Source organism: Ceratotherium simum, chromosome 2, assembly GCF_057802395.1.
Source record: "Ceratotherium simum simum isolate JZ-2026a chromosome 2, ASM5780239v1, whole genome shotgun sequence".
Classification (NCBI taxonomy): domain Eukaryota; kingdom Metazoa; phylum Chordata; class Mammalia; order Perissodactyla; family Rhinocerotidae; genus Ceratotherium; species Ceratotherium simum.
Genome location: NC_141901.1, coordinates 71,308,258 through 71,319,739, shown reverse-complemented (window position 1 = coordinate 71,319,739; position 11,482 = coordinate 71,308,258). Strand labels below are relative to the sequence as shown.

Genomic DNA, 11,482 nt, shown 5'->3' with positions numbered 1-11,482 from the left:
TGAATATGTTTATTTACCTAATTCTGAGATCACAGGCTGAGGGAACCCCCTTGGAAATATGAGCAAAGTGAGTTTAGGCCACAAGAGGTACTTTTTCAGCGAGAGAGAAAACATGGTATTAATTATCCCGGTGATGTAATACGAGACAAAAGTATAAAATGATTTTTAAAATATTTTGACAAAGTTACAAAGGTACCACAGGTGGCTACTAAGAGGAGCTGGGTTGTATCGAAGCACAAGTCAAAGAGACAAGCATGCACTCTCAGGCTGTCACCTGAGGCCCCTGTAGGCAGCAGAATATTGGCAGGCTAAGGGTCTGCCCTCGTATGAAAAAGTTCTGTATTCCGAAAAGAAACCACTTTGCACGGAATTATTCTCAGATTTCATCACAATTAGGGAGGATTTGCAAGGAAGATAAACAGAAAAACCTTTCATCGTCAGGGGAAAAAAGTCCGAAAATCTTCTATATAAACAGCTGCTGCTAAGAAGGAATTTGGGGCTGGACAATAATCGCCGAACACAATTTAATTCTGACATTCAGGGTCTCCTCCCCGCTGAAGGAAATTCGAACAGCAGGCCTCACGGTGAATATAGAAGAAACGTGCTTTATCTAAGGTTTTCTCCACGGAAAGGAAATCGGAACGGCAAGAGGTAGAGAGCACCGTCCCATTTCTCAGGAAAAGAATACGCACAGTGAAAGTTGGACACGACGCTTTCCTTCACGAGAGTCAGCAGTGGCACAGCCAAAAGTCTGGAGCGCAGCGCTATTGTGTTAGCGCCGGCGGCGGAAGGACTTAGTCCCACCGCAAAGTTAAAGAGTCCTTCTTTGTTCAGCTGCGGCCGGGGACGCAGGGCACGGTGTTCTTCCGCGCTGGCAGCGCAGTCCCCGCCCCCTCGCGGCCCAGGAGAGCTGCCATTCGGCACCGGAGTTGCTCCGCGCTCCCAGAATGCACCGGCAGTCCGCGGGAAACCAAAATGGCGAGGGGCTGTAGCGAAGTGGGCTGTGTTTGAGGCCGGTGTAAGAACGCTCACTCTATCCCCAGCCCTCGTCCCCAGGACCTTGGTTTGTGCGTGTGTATGTGTGGGTTGCCTGGTGGGGCGGGTGCCCAATAAGTGCTCGGACTCGCAGGGGAAGCGCCCACGGGGACGTTATTGGTTGTTTTTTCCTGTATGAAGCGGTTGGCACCACTGAAGTGACCGAATGAGGTGAGAGACCTTGGCCTGGGAACCAGGCTCTTCCGGGGGAGGTGGGTGGGGGAGGAAGAAAGGAAGCAAGTATAAAAGGGAAAGATGGAGGATCGAAGTGGGGGTGGGGGCTCCAGTTTGTGTATGTGGGTGTCTTGCATTTATGTATATGTTGAAAAGAATGGATAGAAAGGAGTAGTCAGTTGGGTGTTGGAGAAAATGTGGACTAAAGGAGCGAGCAGGGCGTTGGGGAAGTCGTTTGGAGGAACAAGATGAAGCCTTGAGACGGGGAAGCTGTGTTTGGAGGGGCAGGAAGGAACCTGGGGGCGGGAGACGGTTGGAGGGGCAGGATGAACCTGGTGATGAGGGGGTGGGGAACCGAGAGGAGGAGCCGTTAGGAAATGGGGACTGATGGAGATGTGGGGAGCAGAGTGAAGGGCCTGCCTGGCACCTTAGAGGGCGCAAAGGGAAGTAGCAGCTTGGAACCGGAGGGTGGTGGAATTGTATGGAATTGGAGTATGGGGGTAGATTAGAGTAAAAGGGCAGAATGGAGTACGAGGATAAGGGGAACACTAAGTGGAGCCTGGGAGCAAACCCTGAAAGCTTAAAGGGAAGAAGTGGGAGGGACAGTGTGAGATGGGGGAGAGGTATCTTATATTTGGAGTGCACCAAAAAATCTGAGGCAATTCTTCTATTTAATTAAATCTAACTCATATCCCCGCTCAGATGTAGATTTGTATTAGTGTATTCATTTTTACAACTGATGTAGTTACGGTTTAAGGGATTTTAACTAATTTGCCAACACAACATATTTTGGTAGTGCCAGAACTCTTAACTCTGTGTGTTTTACAATCTGGTGTCCTTGATGGCTAGAATTTTTCTTTGGAAGCAACTAGAGGGAACAGATGGATTTATCGGGATAATGTGACGATCAGTGAGAGTTAGCGAACAATGGGAAAAAGAATATGGAATGTTATTCTATTCTTTAAAACATTTAACTTTGGTTAAAGATAGAACCCATTTACTAATTCAAATATGGAAACCTAGGTAGGCCTATGTATAACGTAAGAAAGCACCATGTGAGGTCAGTACAGAACTAGAAATATGTAAATAGTGCCTGATTTAATTTGACTCCAGATGCTCCGGTAGTAGTAACTTTCTCCTTCAGATTGATTCCATGTGACCCTCCTGTATACCTTGCCTACAGTCTGGTTTCAATTTCCATGTTTTCATTCTCTTGACAATTCCTGTTTTTGGCAGTGGATTGCAAAGACAGTGAATTTAAAATTATTAAATATGGATAAAGTAAAATATACTTAAATTCTTAAGTGACCTTTCAAAGGTTTGAAAATGGTTTAAATGGAGCCATTTTGATTAACAGCTTTAGGTCCCCAGTTGTTTCGGTAAGGGAAGAATTGATTTTAAATTTCTTGACAGAGCATTATATTCTTGATATTTGGAGTGTTATTCACACTCCAAGCATTTGCAGTGATAGCTTTGAGAGAGAATACCAGGTGAAATTTTTTGTTTTTGTTTTTTTAGGTTCCTAAATATAAAAATGTATTTGAATTCACATTTTAAATTTGCTCACCTTCACTTTTTTTTTGAAGTGCTATAAATATTGTAAAGTATTTGAATTGAGTGCACCTGTTTCCTGATACTGCATATTCACGTTAAAGGGTACTAACGGAAATCTATGCCTATCAGGATGAAATGCACACACAATTTTCGAACTAGAAGTGTAGAAATCATCTGGTTAAACCTTTTCTTAGATGAAATAAAATATATTTAATAATCCTTTTAATTGTGCCTTTTGCCTCAAAGCTCAGTTCGGAAAGGGATTTTATTCTGTGTATTTTGCTGTGGGTCATAAACTCTTTGATGTCATGGATTATAAGTATACCTTTTCATTAGATTCTTGACTGAATGGATAGTTTGCTTTATTCATATTTCACCATAATGTTTACATCTGACTTAGGAAACTGACAGTATGGTGATAATCTATTTTAACATGGGGAAATTTGCCTCTGAGGAGTTGCCCTGGCCGACATCTGTAGCTTGGTGATTCTGAAAGTAAAATTTAACTGCTGTTTTAGTTAGTCTACACTTCCTTGAATGATATTCCTTGCTTGATCTTTTTATGCTCTGTTTCCCCTGTTCTTCAGGATATCGCAGTAAAATACAGTATAACAACCCTCAATTGAAATGTGAAAGGTTTCTGTGGGTGTTTTTTTTTTTATGTATTAGGATAGTGCTATCTAATAGAACTTTCTGCACTGATGGCAGTGATCTGTATCTGGTCTATCCAGTTTGATAGCCAATAGCCACATGTGGGATGTTGAACGCTAGAAATGTAACTAGTGAGACTGAGAACTGAATTTATAATTTAATTTAATTCATTAAAACTAAAATTTAAATGGCCATATGTATCTAGTGGCTGCTGTATTGGGCAGCACAGTATTAGAGGTTATTACATCTATTTATTAGGAATTGTCACGTCCATTAACCATGGAAACCACAGGAACCAAAGGGTAAGGAACTATCTTAGAACTAAGGAGATTGAAATTTTCTTTGTACATTTTTAAGATGAAGTATTCTTCATTTTTGCCACACACAATGTCTTCTGTCATATCTCTGTTTTCATATAACATTGCAAAAGAATAATGGTCTCAATTTCTCTGGGCTTTTTAATATTTAAGACTCTTTTTCCTTTGTCAAAAAACAACAAAAATGGGTGTTAGTAAAATTAGTTTACTTTGTTATTTTTAAAAAAATTTACCTTGTTACTTTTACAGATCAGTAAAAAAACTTTTTATTAAGGAAAATTTTGAATGTATACAAAGTGAACAGAGTAGTATAATGAACTTTTTTGTATCCATGCTTGTTTCATCTGTACCTCTACCCACTCCCCAGTCTACTTCATTGTTTTAATTATTTTTTAAAGTTTTTTTGAAGTAAAATTTACATATATTGAAATGCACAAATCTTAACTGTACACTTTTTAAATAATAAATTTATTGAGATATAATGCACATATATTTATATATGTACATAGTTCACAGGTACTTTACCCTTTTAAGGTACAATTCAGTGATTCTAGTATATTCAGAGTTGTACAACCATCACCATTATCTAATTTCAGAACATTTTCATCACCCCAAAATAAAAATCTGTATCCATTAGCAGTCCCTCTCCATTTTTGCCTCCGCCTTTCTCTGGCAAGCACTCATGTATTTTTTATGTTTATATTTTGCCTGTCCTGGACATTTCATATAAATGGAGTCATACAATTTTGTGGCCTTTTGTGTCTGGCTTCTTTCCCTTAGCATAATGTTTTCAGAGTATATCCATGTTGTGGCACGTGTCAGTGCTTCATTTCTTTTTTATGGCCAAAATATATTTCATTGTATGGATATACTACATTTTGTTTATCCATTCATCTGTTGATGGGCGTTTGGGTTGTTTCCACTTTTTGGCTGTTGTAAGTAATGCTACTATGGACATTCATGTATAGGGTTTGTGTGGACATGTATTTCCATTTCTTTTGGGTACATATCTAGGAATGGAATTGCTAGGTCATGATATCTCTATGTTTAACATTTTGAGGAACTGCCAAACCATTTTCGAAAGAGCCTGCACCCTTTTACAGTCTCACCAGCAACTATGAGGGTTCCAATTTCTCCACATCCTTGCCAATACTTATTGTCTGTCTTTTTGATTATAACCATCCTAGTTGGGTGTGCAGTGGTATCTCATGGTGGTTTTGATTTGCATTACCCTGATGGCTAATATTGTTGAGCATCTTTTCCATGTAGTTATTGGCCTTTTGTATACTTTCTTTGGAGAACTGTCTATTCGGTGCTTTGCCCATTTTAAAAATTGGGTAATTTATCTTTTTATTGTTGAGTTGTAAGTGTTCTTTATATATTTTGGGTACAAGTCTCTTATCAGGTGTATGATTTGCAATTATTTTCTCTTGTTTTATGGGTTGTCTTTTCACTTGATGATGTCCTTTGAAGCACAAAAGTTTTTAGTTTTGAAGCAGTCCAATTTATCTTTTTTTGCTTGTGCTTTTGATGTCATATCTAAGAAACCGTTGCCTAATCCCAGTACAGTTTTAACAAATGGATATTCCTGCATAACTCATACCCTTATCATGGTATAGAATATTTCTCTCTTCCAGAAAGCTTACATGTAACCTTTCTCAGCCATTCCCCTCCCCAAATACTGTTCTGATTTTTTTCACTTTAGATTAATTTTGTCTAGAACTTCATATAAATGGAACCATACAGTATGTATAGCAGTTAAAGTTTTTTAAAAATTTTATTTTAAAAAGCTAGAACTGCATCTTCACTTGAAAATCTCATTCTGCAAGGGATATTGTTGTACTAGTGGTTTAAGAATCTTACATCATGTCGTGACAATCTTGACCAATACTTTGTGTGATGTAAAGTTTTTTTTTTAATGGCTTGTGGAGACAGTTCTCATATTTTGAATGGATAGAAATGAATAAGGACTTAATGAGTATATACTTCCAAATGTTGCCTAAGATGAGGGTTTAAAAATTAGGGGAACAGGGCAATGTGAGGGATCCTTGTGATGATGGAAATAATGGTATCTTGACTATATTGACGTTAATATTTTGGTTGTGATATTATTCTGTAGTTTTCAAAGATGCTGCCATTTGGGGAAACTGGGTAAAAGTGACACGGAATCTATTATTTCTTACAGCTGTGTATGAATCTGCAGTTATCTCAAACTAAAATGTTCAATTAAAAAATAAAAACGAAGAGAACAAGTGGTCCCAAGCAGGCATAGCAAGAATGGGTTGAATTTGTTTGGTTTCAGTCAGCCAGGTGCTAAAAACAAACTAAAGATGAACTTTTGTTTTTCTCTACCCTTGCCAGTGAAGTTTCTACGCATTGTAGAAAAAGCTCCCACAACTTTTTTATTTGTGTTGGAGAACGAAGTAGGAAGATACAGTTGTCTAGTGGAAAGTACTGACTATATACTCAGAAGATTTAGGTTTGCGATTAATCTGCTAGCTCTAGCTCTGCAGCACTTTTAGTTTCTTTACCTATAAAATGGAGATATTACCTGCCTGTGTTATTCACAGGATTGCTGGAAGGGTCAAGAAGGAAAATATAGGAGAAAGCACTTTATAAACTCTTAAGTACAATGTAATTGTATAGTATTAATTTACAAAATATTTTTCCAGAAGAGCTGTTAGAACAAGAGAGCCATGTATACCTATGGTAAAGCCTGTGCACTAAAAACACCCTGTACAGCCTTCCTCCCCGGGTAATGAGTATGTCTAATAATGAATAATTTATTTTGCCCTATTCATAATTATGATTTCAAACTTGTTATCTAAACTACCATGTACCCTGTTGAGTATAATATATTTAGAAGTGTCACTGAACCAAATGTTAAGTGTTTTAAAAACCATATTTAGTTAAAGTCTGAAAAATACTGGCCCTTGGTATTTTGGGGTGTTTTATAAATTGCTGACCAGCCCCAATAGTTCTAATTGACATTAGGTAAGTACCAGAATCACCTGTAGAGCTAAAAAACCAAAAACCCAAAGAACTCATAACCCATAACCTAGAGATTCCAAACCCTTGGTTTGGTATAGAATTTTGTATATTTTTGTGTTTTTAAAATTTTTCCCACTTGATTTTTGCAGCTAGCGTTAAGAGTACTCGATTTTGTTCTAGGGTCAAGGTTAGAAACTTACCAGTTCTTATTAAAACATTGCTAAGAGCTGTACAAAGGAAAGACTAATAATAGGCATGTTTTTCGTACTTGAAATGATAAAGAAAAACATTTTAGTACTGTTTCCATCACACTCATATTTAAAATATTTTAAATCAGTGGTTAATAAAGTAGTTAATGGAACTTTGTAGTCTAGGAACCTTGTGGACTGTTAAATGTTTTATAAAATTGCATTTATAAGTGTTGTGAGATAGAGAATTCTCCTTTCACGGAAATGTTTAAACTGAGGCTAGCTGATCATCTTATTTAGGGGATATTATAAGGAGGGATTTTTTTTATTAGCTAGGATGTAAATGACCTTCCAGGTACTTTCTAAGACTAAAATAAGAGTCTAGATTATAATGAAAACAATGGACACTGTTTTTCCTTTAGGTTAATGATGAGAATTATCAGGAAGGATAGAATCCTTCCCAAAGTCAAGTTTCTCCTGAGTATATTTTTTCTATTGTCCTTTAGGTCTCACAGTCTTTTCCACTTTTGACAGTTGTCTAAATTCATCTTTTAGATTTGTTTTTCTTAAAAACAGGCTGAAGAATATGATATTATCATCTCAATTTTTTGTTTTATTGCTGCTCATTAGAGAGACAAACAAAAGTGGAACCTTCTTATAGTATTCCTTAGTGCAGTGATTCTCAAACTTTTTGGTCTCAGGACCCCTTTACACTCTCAATTATTGAGGAGCCCAAGAACTTTTGTGTGGGTTATCTCTATCAATATTTACTGTATTAGAAATAAAACTGAGAAAATTTAAAAACAAGAATATATATGTGTACATACCATTAATCTTAAGAGTGAAATCATCACGTATTTAGCCTCTGGAAAATTCCTCTCTACACTGTGGGAGAAAGAGTGAAAAAGGCAAATAATGTCTTAATATTAGTTTGAAACTAGCTATTACCTTGTAGACCATGTAGATTCTCAGGTACCATCCCTTGAGACCTGCTACTCTAGTCCACTGTTTCTTTAGGGAGTGAAGTTAGGATTGTTTCATGCATTGCAGGGTGTTTAGCAATCTTGGTCTCTCTGTAAGCAGATTTTTTGTCTCTTCATAGAAAAAATTTGAGGCTCTCAGACATGGACTGCTCCTGTGTCCTGTCTTCACGTCTGCCGACTTAATTATAAGTGCATTCATCTTCACATCAGAAGAAATGTCCCTTCTCTCATTGAAGGCTTGTCTTCCCCTTATACTTAGATTCTATTTCTCTGACTTGTGTTTTCAGTTATCTTTTGATACCTTCCTTTCACATTGGAAACATAGTCAAGACTTTTCATATTTAAAAACATAGAAAAAGCTATTCACCTTAGACCATGTATCCTCGTTTATATGTATGTAGCCTTATCTTCCTTTACATAGCCAAGCCATTTGAAAAAGTAGTTTCAATTTCTTCAGCTCCCATCCAAAGTTTTATTAATAAAGATATATTTTTTATGTACACATAGGCTCATTGTAGAAAATTTAAATATTAAAGAACTTTAGAAAGTAATCTGTACCACACAGACAGCTACCAAAAATGCCTTTGTCTTGCCTCATTGTCTTACTTCTTAGCATATTTTTCATTTATGTTAAATAGTTTAAAATTTCCTTTAATGGAATAATGCATGTATTTGACTAAAAATATCAGAGTACAGAAGGGGAAGTGTTTAAAATGAAAAGCTACAGTCTTCAGGCCTCCTGAGTCCTGCTTTGAGAGGGAATCACTGTAATTTTTAAGTGTTATATTCCTTTCTTTTGGTCATTACCTCCATAATGCTAGATAATACTTCTACACTACTATTTGATTCATTCACTTCAGACGTCCTGCTGTATAAAGGCTTTCCTGCTGTGATAAATATTCAGTTCACGTATGCCCTACCTCTCTTCTCCCCTTTCCAAATTTTGGGTTTTCTTTTAGTTAGTTCTGTAACTTTAAACTTAAACCTTTTTTCTTATTCCATCAAGTCTAGACTTTATTTCTCCACTTTTTAAGGTATTATTAATAAGTCCTTACCTTTACCTTCGTTTCTCTTCCTCCTTCCATCTCTCAATTTTTGTCATCTTTACTTTACTTTTATATATATACATTTTTTTATGAGGAAGATCAGGCCCTGAGCTAACATCCATGCCAATTGTCCTCTTTCTGAGGAAGACTGGCCCTGGGCTAACATCTGTGCCTATCTTCCTCCACTTTATATGGGATGCCATTGCAGCATGCCTGACAAACGGTGCATCGGTGTGTGTCCAGGATCTGAACCCCAGGCCGCCAGCAGTGGAGCGCGTGCACTTAACCGCTACGCCATGGGGCCGGCCCCACTTTTATATTTTTAATTTGATAACATTTAATATTCTGTTCTTGACCATAATTATCTCTGCTTTGTTTATAGGTTGCTTCTAAAGGTTGAAAATTAATAAATCGCTTTTATATTATTTTGATGAAGTAATATTCTCTGCAGAGCCAGATAGTACCATGATTGCAGTTTCTTTCTTATAACGTTTTTTCCCCTTAAAATTTCTAACACTTTTTCATGTTTTCTCTGTCTTTGTTTTATCTGTAAATTTTTCTAGTGTCTTATACTGTCTAGTTTGTTAAATCCTCCTTTTTCCTTAAACACCTCTCTGGGAGCCCTCTTTCCTTTTGCTCTAATCCAGACTGGTTTCTCTCTAGGTCTTTTTCATGGCTTGCATTCTGGGACTTCCATATGTTGCTCTCTTGGGTTGGATGCACTATTTCCTGCCTCTCGTGTTTTTTCTTTCTTGGGGGATACTTCCAAATCCTGAAGTTTTGGCCTAAGATCTTAAAATTTATTTTATATGCCTTCATTTTTAAAAATTTAGTTTTGTTGATATAGGATTCTAGTTTGAATATTACTTTTTTTCACAATTTTGAGGCATTGCTCCATTGTTTTCTAGAATCTAGTGTTGCTCTTAAGTCACATTCTAAGTCTGATGCTTATTCTTTTGTAGGTAACTTGATTTTTCTCTTTGGAAGCTTTTGGGGTCTTCTGTTTTCAGTGTTATGCAATTTCATGTGAATTTAGGGTTTTTAAAAATCAGTACTTTGAAAGTCCTGTTGTTTTGAAGATTCCTATCTCCTTTCAGCCCTGGGAAATTTTCCTTTATTATTATTTAAAAGATAATTTTCCCTCACACCTGTTAGAATGGCTATTATCAAAAAGATAAAAAATAACAAGTGTTGGTGAGGATGTGGAGAAAAGGGAATTCTTGTGTACTGTTGGTGGGCATGTGAATTGGTGCAACTACTATGGAAAACAGTATGGAGGCTCCTCAAAAAATTAAAAAAAGAACTACCATGTGATCCATCCATTCCTTCTGGGTATTTATCCAAAGAAAACAAAAACACTAACTTGAAAAGATACATGCACCCTCATGTTCATTGCAGCATTATTTACAATAGCCAAGATATGGAAACAACCTAAGCGTCCGTCCGTGGGTGAATGGATAAATAAGGTGTTGTGGTATATGTATACAATGGAATATTATTCAGCCATAAAAAAGAATAAAATCTTGCTGTTTACAATAACATGGATGGACGTTGAAGGCATTATGCTAAGTGAAATAAGTCAGACAGAGAAAGACGAATACTGTGTGATCTCACTTAGGTATAGAATCTAAAACAACATCAACAAAAAACCGAGCTCATAGATACGGAAAACAGATTGGTGGTTGCCAGAGGTGGGGGTGGTGTAGTGGGGGTGGGTGAAATGGATGAAGGGGGTCAAAAGGTACAAACTTCCAGTTATAAAATTAATGTCATGACTGTATCGCATATTTGAAAGTTGCTAAGAGAGTAAATCTTAAAAGTTCTCATCATAAGAAAAAAATTTTGTAACTGTGGTGATGGGTGTTAACAAGACATTGTGGTGATCATTTCACAATATATACAAATATTAATCATATTGTACACCTGAAACTGTGTCAATTATATCTCAAAAATAATATTAACTAGCAAAAATAAATAAATAAAAGGATGCTGTGGAAATATATTTCTAGATGTGGAAGGATGTTCCTAATATAGTGTTAAATAAAAAAAGGGCGTGTTACAGAGCAATATGTAAAGTAGACCTAATTCCCCGCCCCCCCCAAAGCCCCAGTAGACAGTTGTATGTCATAGCTGCACATCCCTCTAGTTGCTGTTATGTGGGACTTGGCCTCAGCATGGCCGGAGAAGCCGTGCGTTGGTGCGGGCCTGGGATCCGAACCTGGGCTGCCAGCAGCGGAGCGCGCGCACTTAACCGCTAAGCCATGGGGCTGGCCCTAGACCTAATTTTTGTAAAAGAAAATATACACATGGATGGCGCCGGCCCTGTGGCATAGCAGTTAAGTGCGTGTGCTCCACTGCTGGCGGCCCAGGTTTGGATACCGGGGGAGCACTGATGCACTGCTTGTCAGGCCATGCTGTGGTGGCATCCCATATAAAGTGGAGGAAGATGGGCACAGATGTTAGCCCAGGGCCAATCTTCCTCAGCTAAAAGAGGAGGATTGGTATGGATGTTACCTCAGGGCTGATCTTCCTCACACACACAC

General features: G+C 37.5%; 1 protein-coding gene across 4 annotated transcripts in view; it reads left to right on the top strand.

Annotated features, from left to right (window-relative positions):
- The first annotated feature begins 963 nt into the window (after positions 1–963).
- The window catches only part of MTF2 (metal response element binding transcription factor 2), a 76,041-nt gene continuing 65,522 nt past the window's right edge, over positions 964–11,482 (top strand). For all 4 annotated transcript variants that reach the window (XM_004420837.3, XM_004420834.3, XM_087447328.1 and 1 more), the window contains exon 1: positions 964–1,206. Coding sequence is in view for 1 of the 4 variants with exons in the window: in XM_004420834.3 (XP_004420891.1) it covers positions 1,202–1,206 (5 nt within the window). In the remaining 3 variants the exon portion in view is untranslated. The remainder of the gene's footprint in view (positions 1,207–11,482) is intronic.